This window comes from Typopeltis vanoorti, chromosome 24 (assembly GCF_054136105.1).
Source record: "Typopeltis vanoorti isolate ZY-2024b chromosome 24, IOZ_Tvanoo_1.0, whole genome shotgun sequence".
NCBI lineage: Eukaryota > Metazoa > Arthropoda > Arachnida > Uropygi > Thelyphonidae > Typopeltis > Typopeltis vanoorti.
The window spans coordinates 2,576,152-2,603,979 of record NC_143572.1 but is presented as its reverse complement, the minus strand read 5'-3'; the positions used below and the strand labels follow the sequence as shown (position 1 = coordinate 2,603,979).

The following is a 27,828-nucleotide window of genomic DNA, read 5'->3' as shown; positions in this document are numbered from 1 at the left end:
CAAAGTGCCACCAGAGTGCTGAGTGAAGAGGGGCATCCAAAAAAAAGTCGCTTGGAGAAGTCAAAAGTAAAGACAATGCTGATTTGTTTCTACGATTCCAAGGACATTATCCACAAAGAATTCATTCCGCCTGGCCAAACGGTCAATGGTGAGTTTTATCTCGACGCAATTGATAGCGAGAATTCGTCGCATATGGCATGAATATCATGCTGCAGGCAGCTGGTCACTTTTGCACGATCTCATGGTTCGAACACTGAGAGACAGTTTTTGAGCAAAAACCAAGTTTGTGTGTTGGATCACTCACCGTGATCGGGAAGCGATACCACATCAATGAAAACGTTCAAGCGGCAGCAACCATGACCCTCAATAGTATCCCAAAAACCAATATAAAAAAACTCATTTAACGAATTAGTTGACTGTGCCAAATGCTGTATCGAAGTGAGGGAGAGTATATTGATTGAAATAAATGACTTGAAAAATTATAATTGGCCTGTGTTTTATTTTCTATCAAAAGTTCGGTTTCTTTTTGGACAGAGGGTGTAGAACATCAGCCCAAGAGCCAAGACTACTACTCAATTTAGTCCACTAGATGGCACCTTTTAGGACTCTAGGACAGATTTCAGTTGTTGTCTTCAGCCATATTTGTTCAGTGTTAGTGCCTGCATGCACATATCATTAATTTTATGTTCCCAGAAGATGGTAATGTAACATTACTGAAATATAGGAAGTATTAATTAAAGTTTTTTAATTAATATAATAGTATATGTTGTCTTTCCCTAAAAATTGAGATTTTATGTATCACCAACATATAAGTTTATCTACAAGAATTACAATAATTCACAGAGATTCCATTGCACACAAGGCCCGTCAATACGGCAAGCTAAAACTGAAGATCTCTAGACAACTGGATTGATTAGCCTTTTAAAATGCTGCCGGGATAATAATGTGATCCCTAATTGTGTAAAATTAAAGCACTGATTCATTTCACCTAAAGCTTTCTGCATATACAGACACACTAGCTTCGCTCTGTTACTAGAGCAAATTGCCGCTACCTGCGTTCTCTTGGCCGACACTAACAAGGCCATTCATGGCTAGAAGAAGAGCTTGCTGCCATGCCAAACGATGACCTTTGGACAATCCTCTCTGACGTCACTAATTGTTCAGCAGAAAAGGAATTCCAAAAAGTATGATGTCGGCACATCAAAAAATTCAAAAGTTTAAAAAAAAGAACTCAGTTTGCAAACCTCAACTACCTCTCAACACAGTAATAAACCTGTCATCCCTTACCTTGAAGACTGAATCAATCAGCGCACTCTCGCTAGGCCACAACTTCGCTGTAGCACCGAAAAAAATCCCTTCTGAAAAAATAATGATTCAGGTAGAACGTGGTGGTATTGGCAACCTTCCCAACAATATCAGACTAGACGTAGCCGGTGTTCTTACCCAAGCTAAACCTACAAAAAAGCAACCTATCTAAAGAAGAATTCAAAGCTCTACAGGAAATAAAAAATAACAGTAAAATAATAATTACTAAAGCGGATAAGGGAAATGTAGTTCTAAACAAAACTGACTACACAAGTAAGCTTTCCTCTTTACTATTAGATCGGTCTGCTTACTATAGAATATGATCCCACCAGCTCCCAAATCAGAACACTCTCCAAAAATCCATAAACAGAATGTGCCATTATGTCCCATTGTGGATGGCATTGATTCTCCCACATACAAATTAGCCAAAGTGCTCACACAATATACTGGAAACACACCTTCACACAAAAAATTCAGCCCACTTTAAAGCCCGTCTAGAAAACCTTTCACTCCACACTGACATAACGGTCAGTTTTGATGTCTCCTTATTCACCAATGTTCCACTCAAAGATACTTTGGACCTCATCCAAGCCAAATTTCTTCCCGATATCTCAGCCCTGTTTCAGTTTACCATGAACTCAGGCTATTTTGTTTGGAAGGGAAAATTCTATAAACAAATAGAGGGGAGAGTCATGGGCTCTCCACCTCTGGCCAACTTCTTTATGGAGACCTTTGAAGAAAAAGCCTTAAACTCGGCTCCACTTAAACCTACTGTTTGGCTACGCTATATAGATGATGTGTTCGCTACTTAGCCAAATGGCTTGGACACACTCCACAACTTCTTATCACACTTAAACAATCAACACCCCAGGATCCAGTTTACCTTGGAAAAAGAAAACAATAACAACCTCCCTTTCCTAGACACTCTGATTACATACCAGCCTGATCGATCCCTGGCTTTCTCTGGAAAACCTACACACACAGGTAGATACATTCACCAGCAATATGGGATTATAAAAACCATATATAACAGGGCAAAATTAATCAGTTCAGATAACAATGCCCTCCACTGAACTTAACCATATTCTTAATACCTTTGTAGCCAATAGCTACAAACCCTATAAAATCCAAAAAACATTAAAACCAATTAACCTCAACCCCCACCCTCCATAACAGGGACTACTCTAAATCTATCACCATTCCTCATATTTGGGGTACTTCTGAAAAGCTAACAAAAATCCTAAAAAAATATGACTTGACAATTTGTTATAAACCATATAAAAAATTGGCATCTCTTATCTGCTCCCCAAAGGACCAGCCATTTCCCCTAGACCTACCTGGAGTATACCAGGTCCCTTGTAGTTGCAAACTGTCTTACTATGGCCAAACAGGAGGGCAGCTAATATCAGGATATCTGAACATAAGGATTATATCCATTTACACCAATACAGCCACTCAGAACTTCTGACCACGCTTTGGACACCCGCCACAAAATACGCAGGAAGAAAGATACCTTACTACACCGCAGCAAGTATAAATATGAGAGATTATTCCTGGAATCAGCCTCAGCTCTAAAAAACTCCCAAACCTTAACAAATCTGGATGCATGAGACTGCCCCAAATAGTTTGCATTCTTAGAATAACATTCAAGAGTATTCCCAATTTAGCCAACTAGGTGGTACCTTTTAGGACTCTAGGACCTACTTCAGTTGTTGTCTTCAGTGTTAGTGCCTGCTTGCACATATCATTAATTTTATGTTACCTGAAGATGGTAATGGAACATTACCGTGAAATATAGGAAGTATTAATTAAAGTTTTTTTAATTAATATAACAGTATACGTTGTCTTTCCCTAAAAAGTGATAGTTAATACATGTTAGGGTAAGTTCTTTGTGTTTAATTTACATCTACAAGCAGAAGAATCCTTTTTTTTTCTGTAGTGGTGTCTGGTAGTTTATCATTCAGCGATGCCCATGCCATAATTTTATTGACAAGTTGTTCTCATTCAGCAGGATCATTTCAGGTATTATTTTAGCAGTGAGATCATAATAATTTGGATGATAAACACGCTATAAAAAAGAAGCATTCATGATCATAGAGTTCAGGTATGCTGAAATTATTGGTTGGCAGGCTGAACATATGGGTTTGTCTCTTTTGATTTTTCTTAATTGTCCCCTTTTCAGTACAAGAGGATTTCAAGACAGGTGTGGTAGTTAGCTTCATCTTTGCCTGATACAATGTTCTGTTCAGTTTGGCATGCATGGGAGAAGGCTAGATGGTCTCCATCACAGTTGACACATTTAGATTCCTTTGCAGAGCAAGATTTATTATCACGCTCTTTACTACCAATCCAGGGATAGATAGTAGAGCCACAAGGCGTAGTTTAGGCATTGATTTTAAATCTGATATTTAAAGCATCTTAGCAGATTTGGGATGTAAAGCCTAATTGGACAGCAGAGTTATCTTGCTTTTTACTGATGTTAGAAGTTTGAATATGTCAAAAGTAAGGATGATATTCCTGGTCAGAACCAGACAATCATCCCTATGTATCAGGATTCATTTCATACTTTTCACTAATTGATCTTTGAGCTCTGAACATTTCCTCATCTAGAACATCAAGATCTCATTCTGATATCATGCTTCTAGAATTGTTGGTTGTTTTATGAGGTGTTACCATAATTGGTATTCTCTCCCTTCCCACATATGTAGCTTGCAGTAGTTTTGGGCATTGCAACATGATGTTTCGACAAGACTATCACCAGAACATATCGTATTTACTTGAATTATAACTCTCACTTTTTCCTTCAAAATTAAAGTTATAAAATCGTGGTGCGAGATACATGAGAGGATTTTCGGAAACTAAAGTTTTTTCAGGAAAAAATTAGATTGATATTTATAATTAAATCCTGACTATTCGTTATAATTTATAATTGCTCATATTATTTATAAAATGAATAATTTAATTATCAACATTATTTATGTGATCGGTGGCTGACCTTCATCACGTGATATATTTAAATCTTTAGCGACAATGCTTCTGTAATTAAATTAAAACAAACAGCTTCGTTATTACTTGTCCTTTTATCATATCGGAATCATAAGATCACCATGATTTAAAAAACAACAACAACAACTGAAAATGGGCTATTTCAGGCTGAAATATGTGGCCTTTGAATAAATATTATTCACTTATTTCCTTGTGTTTTCCATGTGACTCGAAAAACCTTACGACACAAGTATCTCTTAAAGAACTATCATCATCATCATCAAATTCCTGCCATGTACCCTCAAGGGGTGTACTTAAAGAACTAAAAATACTATATTCTTTACACTCGATTCCAGTTACTCATCTGATTCTGAGAGCCAGGCTTCGTTAATGTGAACAATTTTAAGCCACAACATGTTCACTAAAGTATTAAGCATTCAAAGAAAGTATTTTTACCACCTTCTCTAAAATTTTTACAACCACTTCAAAAATAATGACAGATCAATACTAGGCACATCAGTCTTTGTACCATTATCATTTTTACTATCTACTATCATTTTTAGTTAATATCACCGACTTTGTATATTTACTCTCTTTTATGTGATTTTTATTATTTTTTTTACTCTACATGAGATTAAACTGTAACTCATTTATTAAATGGGCCCTTAACTATAAACTTCAGATATGGTCACATGATATTCTGCTCATAAAAACACATATCTGAAAAATCTTGCCAAAATGAGTAATTATCATGTTTCATTTGTTTATGTAATTTTTAAAGCATTAGCCATAAAAATTATCCTCATAAAACTGTTCAATCAGAAACTTGGAACTAAAGGCACATACTTGTCTGTTAATACAAAGACAATGAGAAATACAGCTTTTTATCTATCTTTTTCATACACATAGAATAAAGTAGCATAATAAAAATTTTACCCTCATTTTCATAAATCCAACACTTACCTTTTGTTAGTGCACCAAACACGGCTTCCTTTCTCTTTACTCCATTCTGTATTACATGGAGGAAATACCTCTTTCTCTAAAGCTTCAGTCCATTTATTTGTTCTAGCATGTTCTATTGCATCCAATGCTTTCCTTAGCTCTTTTGTAGGGTTGCCATTTCTATCATAATACTTTCCAGCAAGCTTACCTGGAAAAAATAATACCTCAATCTAGCTGGAAAAATATGAAAAAGTAAATATTTTACATACACACACAACATTCATTAGTTCAAGTGAAATTTTTGGTTAAGAAGGGATATATGAGAACCTACAGAGCAAGTGATTATGATACTCTTAGAAGGAAGCTAGGCTATTCCTTTTAACACTATTGCAAACTCTATTATTAGCATCATTTTGGACAGAAGCTGGTTTCAGTACTAAAGAAGTCGGTTCCACCAGCAGGAACGGTCATGGCATTGGTGTTTTGGGATGCTAAAGGCATTTTGTTTATTAATTGTCTTGAAAAGGGTAAAACAATAACCAGGGAATGTTATTCCGATCATTTAACCAGACTAGATGAAAAAATTCCTGAGAAAAGACCCTTTTTGCAGAAGAAAAAAATCATCTTTCATCAGGACAATGCACCTACCCACAAAGGTGTTTTGGCAATGGGAAAATTAAGGGATCTGCACTATGAATTGTTGGAACATCTACCCTATTCCCCAGATTTGGCTCCCTCTGACTTGTATCTCTTCCCAAACTAAAACTTTTCCTCGCTGGTCAACATTTTTTCTTCAAATCAAGAGGTGATTGCAGCTGTAGAGCTGTAATTTGCAGATCATACTGAGAACTACAGGGACAGGTTAATGGTGCTGGAATAAATGTATTAGTCTTAAGTGAGATTATGTTGAAAAATAAAAATAATTTTGAAATTATAAATTCGTTTTTTCATTGTTAGGCCAAGAACTTTTCAGACAACCCTCATAATTATATAAAGGTAGTTAATTAGATAACGGTAATGACCACAGATGATAGTAAGGTGACAAAACAAAGAGAAATTGTTGAATTAATGAGTGATCACTTTGCAAGTCCGTGTCATCTAGGTGGAGATAATGCAGTGATGACAGATGTGACATTAACTGATGTGAGAACAACAGTTGATGAACTGAGGGTGCATAGAAAATTACAAAATTTCAGTGTGAATACAGCCATGGGATTAGATGAGTATTGGCTTGAGCGTCATGAGAAAGTGCAAGAAAATTACAGTGTCACTGATCAGACTGTTCAAATATCAAGTTCTGGTAGGATCCTGAGGATAAGAAAAGAGGACAAAACAGTTCTGTTAGATAAAATACATCACAGAGGTAGCAAATTATAGACCAATCAGCATTTCAAGTGGTGATTAACATATCAGAAAAGTTGGTTAAGGAAATAATTTAGGAGCAGGTGATTGGAAATATATTCTGGGAACATACTTTGTATCATGCTATTGTAATTTACTCACATTCTATAGAACAGTGATAGTTGAGCTGAATAAAAGTGAACAGCTACACCATGATATTTTCTGGACAATGCAAAGACATTTGTCAGGATAATGCATAGAACTCTCTTAGATAAATTAGATAAAATGAAACTGGACTGGAGAGGCATGAAATAGTATATGGTGGAATTGAATCTAAGAGGAAAGGTGACCAGTGGTAGGCCATGGGCTCTACACTTGGAATGCTGCTTTAAGCTTTTTCATTAATGATATGGGAATGATCTGAGGGGTTAATATTCTATAGTTTGTTCATGAAAATTAGGAAGGCAAATAGTTAATAAAGGTGATGTATTAGAAATCCTATAGGATGATTTCAAGAGAGCAAAGGATAATGGCTGCTAGTTCAGTGTGACAAAAAGTAAAGTTATGCACTTTAGTATGAAAAATTAACTGCATATTACATAGAACTGGAATGCAGGAAACTGATGACACTAGGGATCTAGATGGACAAGCAGCTAAAGTTCAGAGGACATAATACAAAAGTTGTATAGAACAAAGAATTACAATGATAAAGAACATGCTGACAAAATTAATTATCTCTCTATCCATAATAAGCCATTAATATCGCCATATCTGAACTGATTTAGTTACTCGGGTTTCTTGGGGATGAGTGGAACAAAGAATCCAGAGGTGAGATCAAGATTTTGACATATCTGTGGAATATTCATGAAGGTAGATTGAAAGTTTGTGGGTTACAAAATTTCTAATAGGTAGAAAAGAGGAATATGATAAAAACATAAAAGTTACTAAAGGGATTTTATAAGACTGATGAGAACAAAAGGTCATCCCAAGTTGTCAAAGAGTACAGCAAATGAGTGGAACTGGTTGCTGGTAAACAAATGGATATATCCAAGCAATTCATTTACAGTATTGTTGATATCAAGGTTGAATATTTATTGTCCCAATACTTATCCCTGTTAATCCTCATTTGTAATCCTGTTCCACCTTCATAATGCTTGCTCACATAACCATAGCCACTTTGAACTTCTATTAAATTATTATTATTACACCCTCCATCAAGTCAGCAGAATCATTGTGGGAGGTTCATTCAACTGACATCATATCTTCTTTTTCCTAATGGAAGAAGAATTTAACATGGATTTTAGGCCAGGTGGCCTGTTCCAGTCTGATCCCATCTTTTTCTTGGTCTTCCGTCCACGCGATTAGCCTAGTGGTTATGCGCTGTGTGTGTGTGTGTGTGTGTGTGTGTACACACACAACCCCCCCCCTCCCCTGTAAAGAAGGCTAAATATAAAATTTTAAATTTCTTAGCATCATAAAATACTGGTATTGGAGGAAAAGGTAAAGACTAGTATGAAGCTGCAGATGGCAATTTAGCTTATGGTGATTTACAGCATTATGATAGTATTTACATAATTTTATTATAATTTTCTTTAATATAATTACTCAGAATTTCACCTATGATCTTAAACTAGCTCTGCAAACGATAGCAGTGTACAAAATGTCTTTATTATGCAGGAAAAGTGGAGTGATTTTCAAAATACACATGCATTCAACAACTGAAACATCTCGCCTTCTGAATTGGCTCAGATAATAAACATATCACACCTGGATGGATGTCTAAATGCACAGAGCAGAAAAATAGTGAACAGTTAGAAGAATAAGTATTCTTAAATATTTTATTCTCCATAATGACTATTCTAACTAAATATAAGACTTATTGTTAAACTGAATATAGATTTTTAATTTGTACGATGTTCGTACAATATTGCCTACCGGTTTCGCTAGTAACTGACTAGCTTTCTCAAGGCTTGCACAGTACAAAAAAATGGTAAATGCAAAAAAAGATTTAAGAATACAAAAAAAAACGTTAGTACCTGTTAGGTAGCTAAGGTAACACATTCGCGTGACATTTCTACTCAGTATCATGAACACATGTTACATGCAAATGCGTAATATGATTATTCGCGTACTGTAGTTCTGTTGAACTGAGCGAATTAATTAGATTTTTCCAAGTATCATTCAGTATGGCCCCTTGATTTCTGTTTAGGTTGCTGCCCGTACGTAGCACTACTGCTGTTTCTTTAAATAATCGATGTCTGTAATCTTCATCTATACTTCTTCATGACTTCTTCTACTGGTACATTTGTGAACAAGGATATATATGTGTGGAATTGAAACAAGTCTCTACCCACTACCACAAGTTGTAGCCAACGATATTAGATTCCAAAGCACGATCATCCTAGCAACAGCAAAACAACCAAAACTGAATACTACTCCATATGATAGGAAAGCTATTTGGAACTTGAGGAAGAACAAAGAAATAATAATAATGAAAGCAGACAAGGGGAATGCCACCGTCATCCTAAACTCAAAAGACCATTTCAAGAAGATAAACGACTTACTATCTCACAGTTCCACATACAAAATCCTCAACAGAGATCCTACCATGAAGAACCATAATGAGACAAACTTCCTGATCCGTAACATGAATACTTGGCCTGAAGAACTAAAACGAAAACTTAAATCCTCACATTCCATTACTCCTAGACTGTATGGGGCGCCTAAAGTGCATAAGGAAGAAGTACCACTTCATCCGATTGTGGATGGCAGGTCCTCCCCTACTTACCTATTGGCTAAGCACCTAGCGAACTTACTTAAGGGAACAATTAGACAAACAGAATCCTACATAAAAATTTCTCAACACTTTGTTGACAAACTGAAAAACTTGAAGATAATACAATCAGACATAATGGCCAGTCTAGACGTAGTATCCTTGTTCACGAATGTACCAGTAGAAGAAGTCATGAACATTATCAAAGATCTCTTTTCTGCTGATATTACAAAGATGTTCAAGCATTGCCTACAATCAAATTTCTTCAAAGTTAACAAGGTATACAAACAATTAGAAGGCCTAGCCATGGGCAGCCCTCTGTCATCACCATGTGCAGATCTTTTCATGGAGAAATTAAAATGAAATCTTCACCAGCATTACTCCTAAACCTTCAATATGGTGGAGATATGTAGACGATATCTTCATCATATGGCAAGACAACATGGAAAACCTACATATGTTTGTCAATAGAATCAATGCACTCCACAATAAAATCAAATTTACTCTAGAAGTAGAAAACGACGAACAGCTACACTTCTTGGATATACTAGTTAAAAGACAAGGTAACAATATCAAACTGTCAATTTACAAAAAACCTATGGACACTGGACAATATATACATTACTCTTCAAACTATCATAGGTCACATAAACAGATCATCATCCACATGTTGAGAAATCGAGCTAGAAACTTTATCTCTGCCGATGAAGAAGTTCAAACAGAACTGTCTCAAATCGCTATAACACTATCATAAAATGGTTATCCTTGAAACATCATCAACAAATTTCTAAACAAAGATAATCAACAAGAAAGAAGTCTCCCAGCATATTTCAACAGCAGTCATCCCCTTTATGGGTTCAATTTCCACCAAAATTGCGAGATTGTTAAAGGCCCATAACATCAGGGTTGTATTTAAACCAAGCATCAGGCAGGTTCTAAGATCTCCTAAAGACAGTGTTCCATTTTATAAATATCCAGGTGTGTATAATATTCCATGCAAGTGTGGTCTTTCCTACATTGGACAAACTTCAAGAAGCCTGGAAATAAGACAGAAAGAACATGTTGGTGATGTAAATCACAACAGAACGACCACCTTCGGGTTAGCACATCACTTTTCAACTTCGAACCACACTATAGACTGAAATAACAGCTCTATGCCCTATGTAGACGAAGATTACAGACATCGATTATTTAAAGAAGCAGCAGCAGCAGTAGTGCTACATACAGGCCGCAACCTAAACAGAAATCAAGGGGCCATACTGAACGATACTTGGAAAAATCTAATTAATTCCCTCAGTTCAATAGAACTACAGTACGCGAACAATCATATTACGCGTTTGCATGTAACGAGTGTTCATGATACTGAGTAGAAATGTCACACGAACGTGTTACCTTAGCTACCTAACATGTACTAACTTTTTTTTGTATTCTTAAACCTTTTTTGCATACTATGCAAGCCTTGAGAAAGCTAGTCAGTTACTAGCGAAACCGGTAGGCAATATTGTACGAACATACGTACGAATTAAAAATCTATGGTCAGTTTAACAATAAGTCTTATATTTTGTAACATTTTATGACCAAAAACATGTATAATTTAAACTATTCTAACTATTAATAGAATAGTTAATAGGAATATGTCCATAAATATTAGTTGGAAATAACTATTATCCCTAAATATTCTTAAATATGGTGTCCTTTCTCCCTAATCACCCTATCCCAGTTTTGTAAAATTAATATTCCATCTAAAGAGTCTGTACTAAGTAAGAAAGAATATTAATAACTTTATACGGAATAAAAAATTCCAGAATGTTAAATATGATCAAAATAATAAATAATACATTTTTTTTATATATGGAAATGACATGAAATGGAATTTCAAATTTTCTTGCAAAGAATTTTCCCCACAATGAATTGTCCAGATATGATTAACAACATATTCCAGTAATTCATTCCATTCCATGTAAAAAATTTACTCTTCACACCCTCTTTTCACCACATTCTTGCACAACTTCCAGGGATTGTTTCTGGTTCTTCCCATCTCGCCTTCTACTCTTTTTATAATCCCTTCTGGATTAATCCAATAAAATTCCCCCACTAACTTAAACGTCTCCTTCATATCACCTCTTTTCCTCCTATCAATCAAACTCTGCAATCCATATTTCTTCAACCTCTCTCCACAGCCAGCATTCCAGAGTCCTGATAATGTCTTGGTCACTCTTCTCTGGATCCTCTCCAATGTTTCCAAATCACACTGAAAACCAGGTCACCAAATCTGAGCAATAGTCCAAGTGTGGTCTGACCAGTGCTTTATACAGTGGCACAACCTCCTCCTTATTCCTACATGTTAGAGTACTTTGTATCATAGTAGCATTACAATAATCTTCGCAACACTTGCAAAATGCCCTCTAAACTTCAGCCTACTGTCAACCATCACTTCCAAATCACATACACTTACTGAGTACAGCACTGTCAATATAATATACAGCCTTATATTTCTGCACTACCTTGCATTTATTAATATTAAAACTACAATCCCACTCCTCCGTCTAAATCAAAAGTCTATTCAAATCTTCCTGAAGGGAATTAATATCAGTGGTGCTACTTATAATCTTCCCTTTACTTATAAACTTTGTATCATAAGTAAACAATTGCAGATCCTTGGTCAGTCCACCTGATATATCATTTAGAAACAAGTTAAACAACAGGGACCCAACAGAACCATGGGGAATGCCACTGGTAATCCTCCTTTTTTGAGAAACTGCTCCATCACACACATTGACTGGAAAAGCACTAGTTGTCTACATCACACCAAAACATGGTGTGAACGCAAATTTAAGGAAGCTTATGAGATCATTATCAGCCACCCCAATCTAAACAATAATGATGGTCTAAAAATCCCATACATATGGAAGGCATATATTCGTCCCACGAATCCTTCCTCTCTAAGAACAACTATAAACAGGACTGTAGAAAATCCAGGATCCTAAATCTAAAATAACAACTTTAATACTAAAAAAATAGGACATCACTGTTAAAGAAAAAATTATACGAAAGAATGTTTATTCATGTTGTAATTTATAAATAATTTTTTTTTTTAAATCAAAAATAACAATTGTAATAATAGAACTAGGACATCACTGTTACTGGAAGGAAAACCATCTGTAAGCAATAATGTTTATTCATGTAATCATAAATGAAATCTAGCTTGATGTAATTATTTTTTTATTTTTTTTTCACTAGAGGTCATGCCAGTGAGTAGCATGCGATCAAATCATTGTTTCTCTAGCTTATGGTTTGAAATGAAATACAGCTTGTCATGTATATTTATGTATACTCCAGATGATGATCTTGATATGAAGATCGAAACGTCAGGATAATAAAAAGATTTATTTTAACACGGTTGTAGAATCCATAATTTCAAAAATGAATACTGATCACCGTGTAATACTAAAAGAAAGGATTATTGAAGTCAAGATCATTCCCATAATGCATAGTAATATACATGTTCCAAAGGAAGTCTGCTTTGCATTATGGGATACTGACAACTGATGTGATGTCAAAAGCCTTTATATACAAGTAGCCTAGTAATGAAGATATTTCACGTACAAACTTTGTTTGCTTACATTTGGGTAATGGATTAAACAAGAATATAATTTCTTGGCAAGTATAAGAAACTTTTTAACCAAGTGAAAGAAACTTCCTTTAACTTCTATCACATAGTCAACTGAAAAACTAATCCACAAACCTGATATCAAAATCCATTCATTTCAATTTAAATATCAATTTGACTGGGGAATGGTTGTCAAATGTTTTGGCATTATCAAGAAAAATCAATGTATGAATTTCTCCTCTTTGATTGCTCATCATCATTTTCAAATATATGCCTTGTACATTAATATTACCCAAGACCCCATGGAGTCAAAGACTCATCTGGGAGGTCCTTTTATCATACACATAGCTCATCGTACCATGATTTAAACACACTCAAATTCTCTGCAGACACCACACTCAGGCAAGGCATTCCCAAGACCCCATGGAGTCAAAGACTCATCTGGGAGGTCCTTTTATCATACACAGAGCTCATCGTACCATGATTTAAACACACTCAAATTCTCTGCAGACACCACACTCAGGCAAGGCATTCCAATCATTCACAACTCTGCATGAAAAAACCTGCTTCTCACTCCCCTACTCACACCCTCTTTATACAGTATCCAGGGATGACCTCTGGTTCTCCCCTGAACTCCCACTATTTTCTGTAGAACTCTCCAGCACTGATCCTATAACAATCCCCTTACTAACTTGCAGGTCTCTATCATATCTCCCCTCTTCCTCCTGTCCACCAGACTCTGCAAATTGTATCTTCTCAATCTTTCCTAATACTCGACATTACAAAGGTTAGAAACTAAATTAGTCAGTCACCTCTGGACCCTTTCCAACATCTCTTTGTCCTTCTGAAAACCAGGCAACCAAATCTGGGCACAATAGTCCACGTGTGGCCTAATCAAAGCCTTATACAATGGAACAAGAATCTCCCTACTTCTACAAGTCAGTGTCCTCTGCATCATTCCCAGAAGCCTTTGTGTTGTCTTTACAATTTTGGCTATGTCCCCTAAATTTCAGATCCTTATCCACTATCACCCCCAGATCTCTTATTTCCTCCACCTCTGACAATATATCCTCACCAAGCATAAATACTGCATCCCATCTTTGTTTTCCAAATTTTAAAACCTTACATTTTGTAACTTGAACTCACATTCCCATTCCCAATCACTCAATTTATTCAAGTCTTCTTGTAAGGCCACAACATCGTCTCTACTCTTCATGGTTGTCCCAACTTTGCATCATCTGCAAACAACTGAATATCTCCATCCAAATCTTCACCAATATCATTAATATACAAGTTAAACAGTAATGGCCCTAAAACAGACCCCTGAGGCACTCCACTAGTGACTTTCCTTTTCCTGGATATCGCTCCCCCATCAACTTGTTGATACCTATCAGACAGCCAGTCACCAATCCTGTGATGGATATTATGACAGTATTATTGGGTTGGCAAATAAGTTCGTTCGGTTTTTCAGAGTGGAATGAAACAGATTTTATTTAATATATATAATACATACTAGTCAGTTATATATTGACCCTCCTTATCAATGACCTCTTGCCATCTGTCCACCAACTTCATTATGCCACGTTCATAAAACTCCTGAGGTTTACTGGTGAAAAACTGATCCAGGTGTCTTTTGACAGCCTCCTCATTAGCGAAGGTTTTCCCGTTCAGAGAATTCTGCAACGATCAGAATAAGTGGTAATTGGAAGGTGCCAGGCCCGGGGAATACAGAAGATGCGGCGAAACATCCCAGCCAAGATGTAACAAATTACTCCGGGTTGTTAACGATGTGTAAGGTCTGGTGTTGTCATGGTGAAAGACAACTTTCTGATTTGCCAATTCAGGACATTTTGTGCTAATTGCAAAGGCCAGTCGCGTTAACTGTGAGCAATAGACAGTTGAATCAATCGTTCTGCCTGACAGTAACACTTCGTAGTGGACACCTTTATAATCCCAAAACACAGAGAGCATGATCTTCTTTGGGTGCAATCCCAATTTTGAGGTTGTTTGCGACGGTTCGCTCTTGTGCCCCATGATTTTTAACGTACCACGTTATCGTAAACGACGTAAATTTTTCATCTCCCGTAATCAGGGTTGGCGGATGCAGGTGCCGTTACGAAGGGGGCGCAGCCACCGGGGCATGGTTCATAAGCTCATTTTTAAGAAACAAAATTTTTATCATAAAAACAAAAACTTCTTATAATGATTAATATTAAAATAAATAAGGCCGGATACACCGAATAAAATAAAAAAAAAATTGTATATTGCCGCCTCTTTACAATTTTGCAGCGAGGGCAGGCTAAATGCTTGCCTGCAGAATGTTGTCTACTGCAGTCTATCTAAAGTAAAACGGTGAACGGTTTTTATGCATACCAGTCATATGGTACGCATCTCAGTAGGCTACTGACAGTAGCACAGTGTGGACTATTATTTCATCTCTGTGTCGTGTTGTGTAATAATTTCTTGTGGGTATAAAATAGAAATGGAATCAAAAATTAAAAAAAAGTTATCAGGTACACAAAATCATAAGCGTCATGCTGCGAAAGAAGTAGTTATTAAGAAACAAACTGGGGCTCTTAATAAATAAATTTGTTAAAATATTCTGATGCAGATTGTAACCAACTCGATACATCAGAAATCAGAGTTGACTGAACTGCGCACATCATCCAATTTGCATGAAAGTATTGTTGCAACTATTGAACAAGATAACAAGACGCATGATTTAAGCGAAAAACAGTTAGAAGATTTGGTTGTAGTTGACCATGAAACTAACACATTGTTAGTCTCTGTAAATTAAGAAGATCCAGGTGAATGGGGAAATATTGATGGAAATTTATGAGTTGTTTTAATTGAAATGGGGCCTATTCAAAAGAAAAATATAATATATCCCAGAGATACATATGGTCGTATTATAATAGAAAAATGGAAAACAGGGAGCTTGGGCCAAGAACATGGCTCATTTATTCCGAAACTTTAAATTCTGTATTTTGCTTTTGTTGCAAACTTTTCGCACCTACTGAATCAAGTAGTCTTGTAGAAGGTTATAATGATTGGAGAAATGGAAGTACAACTTTGCATAGACATAAGACTAGTTTAACTCACATGAAAAATTTCTTAAAATGGAAGGAACGTCATAAAAATTTAAAACACAAAACTACTATTGATTGCCAGAGTGAAATCATGTATGAAATGGAAAAGAAACATTGGAAGAGTGTTTTAGAACGCTTGATTGAAATTATAAAATTCCTTGGTAGCCAAAATTCAGCTTTTCATGGATCATCTGATAAATTATATGAAAGGAATAACGGCAATTTTTTAAAATCAGTCAAACTGTTTGCGAAGTTTGATTCCATTATGGAAAATCATATTGAAAGGGCCCTACAACGAAATAATAGAGTACACTATTTGAGTAAAGACAGTCAAAATGAAATATTCGAAACTTTAAGTAATGCAATCAGGGATACAATTTTATTATCAATTCGAAAATCTAAATATTATTCCATAATTTTAGACTGCACGCCTGATTCAAGTAAAACAGAACAAATGACCATTATTATTCGCTTTCTTTCCTGTGACAATGGAATTGTCAAGAGCAGGGAAACCTTTTAGGTTTTGCAGACATATCAGATTCCACAGGACGTGGTTTATGTGCAACAATAATGGAACAACTGGAAAAATGGAACATTACCATTGAAGACATGCAAGGTCACGGGTATGACAATGGGGCAAATATGAAAGGGAAAAAATATGGGCTCCAAATTTTTTTGAACAAAAATCCTCTGGCTTTTTAAGTGCCATGTGCTGCTCATACTCTAAATTTAATCATTAACAATGCAGCCAAAGTGAATGCAGATACAATTAGTTTCTTTGCAATTATTCAAGAAATATACAATTTCTTTTCATTCTCTTACAGATGTTGGGCAATCCTTTTAAAGTTTGTAAAAAAATTAATATTTAAACAGCCATCAGAAATGCGATGGGAAAGTAAAATTAATGCAATTCGCCCTCTACAATATCAGTTAGGAGAAATTTACGATGCATGTTTTGAAATTTTAGATAATGAAAATTTTAATAAAGAAACTCAGCATGAAGCACAAACATTATGTGCTAAAATAAAGGACTACAAATTTATTTGCTCTTTATAACTTTGCATGATTTACTTAACAGAATAAACCCTGTGAGTAAAATGCTTCAAGACAAAAATATGAACATTACACTAGCTTTAGAATCTGTCAAAAACTTAAAAATATTCTTACAAGAGTATCGATCAGATACAAATTTTAATGAAGTTCTAAAAACGGCAAAAGAACTGAGTGAAGAGGTGGATGGAGAACAAGAATTTAAAACTTGTACGGAAGTTCGACGACGAAAGACACAACAATTTGATAACGAGCATCATGACGAAACAGCCCAATTGCCAGAAGATAAAGTTAGAGTGAACGTGTTTTATATACTTATAGATATTGCAATGTGTTCGTTAATAGAATTTTGAACAACTAAAAACATCATCATGATAATTTCAATTTCTTGTATAGATTATTACAAATTAATAACAAAGATTTAAGAAAAAATTATGACGATTTAGAGATTCTCTTGAAGGACGGCGACAATAAAGACGTAAGTGCAATAGAACTATATGACGAGTTATGTGCTTTTTGGGATATTTTTCGTAGGGATAATTTAAATATTCAAAACCCTTTCAATATTCTTAATTTTATTATGTCCAATAATTTATCTTTCCCTAAGTTTTCAATTGCTTTAAGAATACTATTAACCTTACCTGTTAGTGTAGCGAGCGGTGAACGTTCCTTTTCCAAGTTGAAATTGATTAAAACCTACTTAAGAACAAGTATGTCACAAAAAAAGGCTTGCTAGTTTAGCTTTAATAGCTATTGAAAATGATATATGTGCGGAATTAGAAGTTAAGACCATTATTTCTAATTTTGTGAATATGAAATCAAAAACATTAAATTTTAATAAAAAAATTTCAAGTATATTTATGTAATTTAATTTATTTTCTGTTATTCTGTAAAGATGTTATTTTTTGAATATTTATATTAAATGTTCTAATTATTTCTGAATTCTTTTCTTATTTTCTCATCTATCTTGAGTTTCTTTTATTTTCCTAAAAGATAGTTCCACTTATAAAAATTATTAAAAATTTTTTTACAAGTTACTAAGAATTTAATAACTTGTAAAATGCAAGAATTTTTTAAACTTTAGTTCAAATAAATTTTAACTTTAATTAAAATTCATTTTAATTTTGTTAGCTATTCGGGTCGGTGAGAAGGCTATAATCCCTGTATCATTATATTTAAGTGAAGTGGCTTTATCAAAATTTGCTTTAACTTTTGAGAATTTTTGAATATTTAGGTTTTTAAAGATTATCCTGCCTAGTCAACACCCCCGGTTCGTTATATTTAGCGAACCAACGTGTGGCTGTTCTATCAAAATTTATTTAAGAAATTTCAAATAATATTATTATCATAAAAGAACCACACACGCCCAGATCATTGCAGTGGCGTTTAGATAGAAATTGCATGGGGGGGGGCAAAGAACCTAGCGCCGGTTCTGCCCATAATCATCCGATTCAAAAATGGGTCGTTTTATTGGTGACGCCGCAGTGAATGACAAATAGATAATCGAGCAGTCATACTGGCCTCAGTTAATTCATGCGGCACCCAAACACTGAGTTTTGAAACATATCCCAACTTATGGAAATGGCTTTCAACACTTGTATGGGATATGTTCAGTACTGCAGCAATCTCCCGCACTGTTTGTGACGGATTTTTGTTGACGATATCCTTCACAACACTCGAATCAACCTCAATCGGGCGACAGGCATATCACTGACGTCGAAATCTCCTGAATGGAATTTGGCAAACCACTTTTGGCATACTTGTTCTGTTAAGGCACCATCCCTTTATACGCTGCATATTTTTTTATGGGTCTCTGCAGCTCGTTATCCTTTATTGAAATAAAAAAGCAAAATATGCTGGTAATGTATGTTATTTCCTTCCATTTCTAAAAATATGTTACACACACATGCAACTGAAGTAGGCCGAATGAAAATTCACTGAAAGGTTATGTGAAATGTCTCCTTTCAACTGTGCAATAACATTGCATGGTAGCGCAACAACAATAGCGACAGGCGAAGTGGTGTAAACTTGTACTAATGCATAAACCAAACGAACTCATTTGCCAACCCACATAACTGAATTTACTTTATTATTAGTTTCTTATCAACAATTTTCTTCCACATTGGTTAGCGTATCTGCTCTCTCCAGCCAAAGGGCTGCAGGTTCGAATCCCACCGTGGGCATGGATGTTTGTGATTGTCTGTGGAAATAGTAGTGGTGGTCGGCAGTCAATTGCGTTGGTGCAGTCAGTTGGTGGATTGAGTGGTGGAGACAGAGTTGTAGCGCAGGTGCCCTCCCTCGATGAGTCTTTTGACTCCCTGGAGGTGTCAAATAATAATAATAATTACAGTAATCAGTAAATCATACTAAAGGATGTTTGATTCAACATAAACTGCCTCAGTATAATATAATGCATAGTGCCCTCTCACCCTTTCAAATGTATTAAGGAATACTGAGGCAATCTGATGTGAGGGCTCTAAACGTAAAGCTATTTTATGTGTAAACTTTTATTTGATCAAATGTAGATAAAGAATTAAAACAAGAATATAATTTTTTGTTAAATATAATTTGCAGGGATAAAAATAACTTTTTTAATAATCATTGAGAGTGAAAAATACAAAATACCAAATCGTTGCCACAATGAATGGGTGTTTCCTCAGGGTTGTAAATGAAGTAAACATAAGTTAAATACAAAATTTTAAAAAACTCAATTAAAAAAAAAAATTAATAATTTTATTCCAATATTTTGCCTAACAGTAACTGAAGGATTGTCAAGATAAAGATAAATAGTAGACAAAGTAAACTGAACAAGAACACAGATCAAATAAGCAATTATTTTGACTATGCCCTCTGGGCACAGTTAAAGTGACTGGTTTTTTTGTTCACTTAAACACAGAATTACAATCTCCCAGATGTCTAGAAGTTTTTTACAACCATAATTATTTAGTTTAGGGGGTATTCTGCAAAGCATATGCATATCACAAGAATAATTGTTACTTTTGAATTGTGGTCTTTTTTTGAAGTAACAGTACTTTTTCATCCAACTGGATGTAGGGGGGCATTGGGCATGTGGTCTGTTAATCCACTCTGTCCATACTGGTTCGTAACTATATAATTCTGGTGTTCTCCCCTTTTACCTGTAGATCTGCGGACTATACATAATATATTCTACGTACTTCAAGGTTTAGGAGAATGAATCAAGTTACCGTATTTTTTGCCTTAGAAGAGGTGCTTTTTTGTATATAAAATTTATCTGAAAATTAGGATGCATCCTATAAACTGAATGAGTCTTATAAACTGGTGTAGAATCTTATACACTGATGTGTTTTTTATGTATGAGCAGTTACAGTGCGTCATTGCTTGTTGGGTAATGTGATCAGTTTGAATAGTTGCACAGCCGTTAACAGTCATGCATTTAAACTAGCAATCAATACATTATTATATTTACATTTTTTTTATAACCCATGGATTCTACGAAGCTCGAACATAGCTATACGACTGCATTAAAGCATAGTGTAATTGAGTATGCAAAAAAAAAAAAAAAGGGCACAATACAAAGTAAAGGAGAAGACCCAGATGGCACTCTGAGCCTCCACCTATAAAAAAAATGGTATGAACTTGGAGGAAACAAGAGCTGCAATTAACAGAAGCAAATTCTAAAAAAACCTGCAGAAAACAGGTAGAATGGCCAAATATTGAAAATGAATTAAAAACTTGGATACTGGATCAAAGAAGATTGGACTGCTGCATATCTACAAAAATGATTATTCAACATAAAAAATGATTGACCACAGAAAGAAATATCATTGATTTTACATGATCGCCATCTTGGTGCTTTAAATTTTATGAAGATAAATGATTTATGCATGTGTGCAAAAACCAAAATATCACAAAAAATTCCAGACGAATTTGATAATAAAATTGAGTTTCACAGATTCATCATAAATACTAGAAAACAAGACAATTTTCAACTTTCACAGATAGTTAATATGGATGAAGTGCCTCTGACTTTTGATGTGCCCTTGAAAAGGTAAAAAACAATTGTCAAAACTTCTGGTCATGAAAAAAACCACTATACTGTTGTTTTGTCATGATGTGCAGTTGGAACAAAATTGCCATCTTTTTAATTTTTAAAAGAAAAACAATGCCAAAAGAAAAACTTTCTATAGGAATTTACATTCATATTCATGCAAAAGGATGGATGGATGGATGAGGAAGGGGTGAAGTTATGGATGAAGAATGTGTGGTCTGGACATCCCGGAGGTTTAAGTCAGAAACCTGTTTTGTTATGGGATAAGTTAAGATGCCATAAAACCAAAGCTGTTAAGAATGAACTTCAGAAATTTTATAATTTTGCGAAGTTCATTCTTATTATCAAATTTAGATATATCAATAAACAAACCATTTAAAGATTTAAAGGATTAATGAGGGAAAAACGGATTAATTGGATGCAGTATCCAAATTGTGAGGAAACTCTACAGATAGGAGAGTTTCCTCACAATTTGGATACTGTGAGGAAACTCTACAGATAGGAGAAAAAAGGCCACAATTTTGCAGGTGTTGAATGGGTAAAGAGCTCATGGAATGAAGTGAAATCCAAAATTATTATAAAATCTTTTCAAAAGTCTGGCATTAGTAATTCTCTTGACAGCATGGAGGATGACTTATTTCAATACAGTGATGACTGTTTCTGATGAAGAATCAAGTTCAGAAAATTTTGAGAGTGAAGATGAATAGAGATTTGAAAAGAACGAACACACACACAGACGTCTTTTCATGCAGTAGATACATTCCACAGCAAACCACATATAAAAAATTGCACAAAAAAGACATAACTTACGTTGAAAAATTAGGGATACGTCCCATACTTTTCTGAAACCGCATAAAACCGAAGCAATGAATTAAAATAAACCTAAAATCGCATAAAAAAGTTTATAAAAATTCAGGAAAATAAGAATGCCTAAGTTTGCTTTAAAGCTTTATTCATTTAATTTTATTGAAAAGTAACAATTTTTTTTACATTTGGTCATCAGAGTTTTTATCGTCGCTATTAGACAATATTTTATTATTATTATCCGTGATATTTGGCAACATTTGCGAACTGGTGTGAAATCACTTTCATCACAAGAAGAGATAATCAGCGAATCAGATCTGTATGGTAAAGACAATGGTTCTTCACAAACAGAATTAGCTTCACCCTCGTTCCATGATGATTTTTTTCTTCTGACAACGTAATCGGTGATTATACTTTGCGATGATGATTTTACTAATTTTTTATACAGCTCGCAATATCCAGACATACAGTTCTTCAGCTCACGTTGGAATTTAAAGGCTCGTTCAGAATTTGTGTCATTAAGAAGAAAACGATTTTCCAATTTATTGCACAATTCAAGACCTTCTCGAATTATATTTGCATTGAGGAAGACAGGTTTTTCTTCCGTTTCATTATCGCTTTCTGGATCTTCGACGATATCTAAAGTTAATCAATATCCAATAATATCATCGTCACTTAAGGCATTATCTACAAGCACTCCATCTATATCATTCTGGCTGAATGTATTAAAACTTCTCCACCAATTTCATGTGCCAAAGTAATGATTTCAGCTGATAATGTTTGAATGGTTGCACTGTTTGCAACACATCCAGGCCAAGCTGCTTTCCAGCAGGCATTTCAAGTTTGTGGTTTTATTTCAGCAATTGCAGATGCAACATGATTTAAGCAGTCCAAAATAGAAAATTTTTTCCAAACATCAGTTACTATTAATGATTCATTTTCTAGTTTATCCAATATAAATTGAAAAATGTGCTTCATGTAATATTTTTCAAAAGTAGCAATTATGCCTTGATCTAATGGTTGAATAATGCTTGTTGTATTGGGTGGAAAAAACACTACCTGCACATTTGGATGTTCTAAATGCAGATGACTTGGTGCATTGTCAACAATTAACAAAACTTTAAAATCGAGAGCTTTTTCCTTCATATATATTTCCACTTATGGTACAAAGCAGTTATTGAGCCATTCAGTAAATACAGCAGTTGTTACCCAGGCCTTTGTATTAACCATCCAATGTAACGGTAGCTGTTTTAGATCTTTGCCTTTAAGAGCACGTGGTCTTAGAGATCGATTTACTAGGAGGGGTCTCAACATTCGATTTCCTGATGCATTGCTACACAACAAAGTTACTCGATCTTTGCTAGCTTTAAACCCACTTGTTTTTTTCTCAGACTTTGTGATGTAAATTTGACTAGGCATTTTCTTCCCAAACAATCCTGTTTCGTCAGCGTTAAACACTTGATCGGGGCAACATCCACCATCTTCACTAATTTTGGCTAACTTCTCTTGATAATTTTTGGCTGCTTCTTCATCTGCTGCTGCAACCTCGCCTGTAATCTTCACGTTATGAAGTGCATTCCTTTTTAAAAACTGGGTTAACCATCCTTTGCTAGCCAAAATTCTTTATCAGCCCGGGAAGCAGAAGCAGAGGGCTCCAATTGCTTCATCTGTTCATAAAACCGAAGAGCTTTTTGTTTAATTGAATAATCACTTATAGGAATTCTTTTTTGAGTTAATTCTTCAATCAAAATTACGAGCGCTCGTTCAGTTTTTTCTAATAAAGCATCTCTTGAGTACGATGATAATTTGGCACTTACTTTTGTGCCAGAAATGACAGATTTTCCTATTGCAAAAATCTGATGACTAGAAGAGCAATGAAAAAGAATTTCATTCTTTTTAATTGCTCTTATAGTAGATTCACCTAAATTAAAATGTTTGCCAATCACTGTAGATCCCTCTCCTTTTGCTAAGCGACCTAAAATTGCAATTTTCATTTCCAAAGAAATTGCTTTTCTTTGGTGGTTTTTTCTCCTCCATTGGGCCAAATTAAATCTTTAAAATAAAAATTAGCAAAATTTAGACTTTCGATAATGAAAAGACAAACTTACTCACATGTGAAATTAAACTTCACGGGCACTCACACGCTTACACGTTACACCAGAATGCACTGAAACACGCTGTTCATTATGTACAACAGTACATAAGTTTTGAAGTTATTTACCGGATAACTTCAAATCCACATAAAAAGAGACCGAAGTGTGTATACATATTATTATTATATGTGCAATTTTTAATGACTTCATTTTTTTAATGTAATAAACAGATAATACATGTATTAAAATGCAAAATAAAAAAATTAATATTTACATGAAAAATCTGATGCATAATTCATGAGTCTTACACTGCGAAGAATATATTTTTTTCCCCAAAAAAATCGACATGAAATATGTGATGCATCCAATACAGCGACATCTTATAAGGTGAAAAATATGGTAGCTAGTTTTAAAAAAGGAAGTTTACAATTGCTATTTACTGAAATGCTTTTTTAATCTTTTTAAATAATTCTTTGATATGAGATACTACTATAGTTTTAGAGTGATCTAATGGCTTTTTATTAGTTTCTGTCATATTACATGTGGGGGTATAATAATCTGTTTATTTTTTTAGAATTGTAACCATTATTAATGAATTCAATGAAAATGGATTCTAATTATTTTTGAAGTAAAATATAATTTGAGCAAATATAGTTTCTGTCTCTGTGGGCTAATGTTTTTATTATGCCATAAATACATGAGGATAGTAGTATACGAAGTAACATAGATAACAGTTAACGTGTGAGATTTTTATGGATAGTAAAAGAAATATAACCATCTGGAAGTCTGTTAACTAAACTCCCAAAACAGAGGGGAGAAAAAAATGGTTATTTTCAAGCCAACAGCTACAACCCTCAAAAAAATCCACAAAATATTAAAATCAGTTAACTGCGATCCCCCCTCGCACCTCCATAACAGAGATTACTTTAAATCTATCACCATTCCTTATATCTGGGGTACATCCAAAAAATGAACAAAAATCCTAAGAAAATGTAACCCCACAACCAGTTACAAGCCACATAAGAAATTGGCATCTCTTATCGACTTCACGAAAGACCAGCCATTTTCCCTAGACCTACCTGGAGTATACCAGGTCCCTTATTGCAAACTGTTCTACTATGGCCAAACATGCAGGGCAGCCAATATCAGGATATCTGAACACAATGACTGCATCTAGCTTCACCAATACAGCCACTCAGGACTTGTTGACCATGCACTCACCACAGAATACGCAGGAAGAAGGCTACTTTATTACACCACAGCCAAGTACAAATATGAAAGATTATTCTTTGAATCAGCCTCAGTTCTGAAAAACTTCTCAAACCTCAACAAATTTGGGTGCATGAGACTGTCCCAAATTTGGGAAACCTGCATTCTAAGAACATCAGCCCAACAGCCAAGACAACCGAATTTAAACTGGTAGCACCTTTAGGGCCTTGCTTAGTGTTAGTGCCTGTGTGCATATATCATTGTTTTGTGATCCTTGAAGATGGCAATGTAACATTGCTGAAATATAGGAAGGTATTGATTAAAGTTTTTAATTAATATTCTAGTATACATAGTCATTTCATGAAAAATTAAAAGCTACGTATAACCAACGTATAAGTTTATCTACAAGAATAAAAATGTATCTGAAGAGCTGCATCCTGCAGCCAAATACAAAACTAGGGTTGCCACTTTTGAGCTGTAGTCTCTGGCTTTCAGTTTCTCTGATTCTGGCATATTTTTTGTTTGTATGTTTTCAAGAAATGTTGGTTAAACTTGATTCATGTTTTTAAATGTTTAAATCAGAATTGTGCAACTGAAACTGTAACACTGCATGACTGGCTGACCTGAACTGGATCCTCTCACTCAACTCAACCATCTGTGAAGTAATAAAGTGAGCTAATGAAGAGCTATCAATCACTAATTCTGTTTTAACATTTGATGCAGATGTGCATTTCTCACTACGTGTGTTCATAATTCAAGTATGTTTTTGTTTTATTTCTGTTATTACTAAAATTTGGTAAGTTTAATAATATTTACATATTACATACACACTGAGTAGCCACTTGTACATTTCCCAATTTAGGAAAAGACCATTCCTGAAGATGTAGAGTCATGTGCAGAAGTTTCCTATATAAATCAGATAGACAGACATCCAATGGTTCTGTTTTTGTGTTTGATGCATCAGAATGGGTAAAATGCATGACTTAAGTGACTTTGAGTGTGGCGTGATTGTTTGTGCAAGAAGTGCTAGTGTTAGTATCTCACAAATGTTTACTTTTCTGGGCTTATCACACACAATAGTGTTTAATGTGTACCAGGGAGTGGTGTAATAACCAGACATCATCAAGCCAACAGCAGTCCTATGGATGGAAACAGCTCATTAATGCATGAGGTTAGAGAAGAATGGCAAGGACTGTGAAACATAACAGGAGAACCAAAACCAGTAGTGGTCAGAAAGTCATCTCTAAGCTTTCTCTAAGTTTGTTGTATGCTGTTATGGATAGGATACAAGCACAGGCAATCCAGGGTCCCAATGCTGTCAGCTAAGAACAGGAAGATGTGGCTTCAGTACGCATGTGATCACCAACACTGGCCAGCTGAAGATGGAAAATGTTGCCTAGTCTGATGGGCCCTGGTTTATATCCTATCATGCCGTATCTGGCAGCAACATCATCACCCCTGTGGACAAACATCCGAGAGCAGGGGTGGGGAACTCTTGGCATGTGTGCCAAACGTGGCATGCCTACGACTTTTTTCCGACAAGCAACTTAGGGCTCACCTTAAAAAATAATTAAATAAATACATATCCAACATCTTTGTTGAGTTGTATATTTTAACTTAATAAAATACAATTTTATTAAGTAAAGCAATACCAAATAAAAATGCAATAAAGAAACAAATACTATCAACTGTTTTAGTAATAATAAGTAATAAGAAAATGAAACAAACATCCTATTTCCAAGCCATCTATCTCTGCGATATACTGACGTAGAAGTTTGATTTGTTCAGTTGTTGTGGCATCATTTGCCAAGAAGCGAGATGTGGCATGACTCCTTTACCATCATTTTATATTTTTTTATTGTGTTTTGTAAAGAATTTATCGGTTTTCTGAAGTATATATCTGGATTTGGATTTAATTAAATCATAGTGAATTAATATGTTTAATTTATTAGATGCAAATTTTCTTTACATTGCCATAAACATAAATTACTGTTAAAGTTATCTGAAACGTATTACAATATTCAGGATTATGGAGTGTTATCTGCACGTGATTAGATGGCATGTGTACCCTTCTTGTTCATTTACATGTGTGCAGATTTATAATTGTACTAATTTTTAGTTTGCTTAAACTTGGTAGGTGTATGCAGAGAGTGATTATGATGAGATTTTCTGAGTCCAAATTATAATTTTTGTCAGTGTCCATACATTCATTTTACACCCCATGATCTGATTTTCATTAAAGTTGGAAGCTGAATAAAGAAAGCAATTATTTTTTGTATGTATCTTGTGGTTGTACAACTTTGGTCATTCAGTTGTAATTTACTTTTTTTCTTTTGCTTTATTCCTTATTGATTTCCTTTCTTTCTTCCTCCTTTTTTCGACTCATATTTGTGCCATATATATATATAAATATACAGTAATCCCTCTATTAGTGCTTTTTCAATTAGTGTGTCATTTTTTTTCGATACCCAAATTCGATTAGTGGGCCTATATACATCTTAAAAATAAATGTTACAGATTTTAAAAATTTTCTATCTGTACATTTTTATGGCTAACTATTTTAAAAAATTATTCACCAGAATGAAATAATTTAGTTA

The 27,828-nt window shown here is 34.7% G+C and overlaps 1 protein-coding gene across 1 annotated transcript in view; it reads right to left on the bottom strand.

Moving 5' to 3' along the window:
- Positions 1–27,828, bottom strand: part of LOC150092888 (neuferricin) — a 96,534-nt gene that overhangs the window by 24,444 nt on the left and 44,262 nt on the right. The window contains exon 3 of the mRNA XM_090413706.1: positions 5,254–5,440. Within this exon, the coding sequence (XP_090269832.1) occupies positions 5,254–5,440 (187 nt within the window). The remainder of the gene's footprint in view (positions 1–5,253; positions 5,441–27,828) is intronic.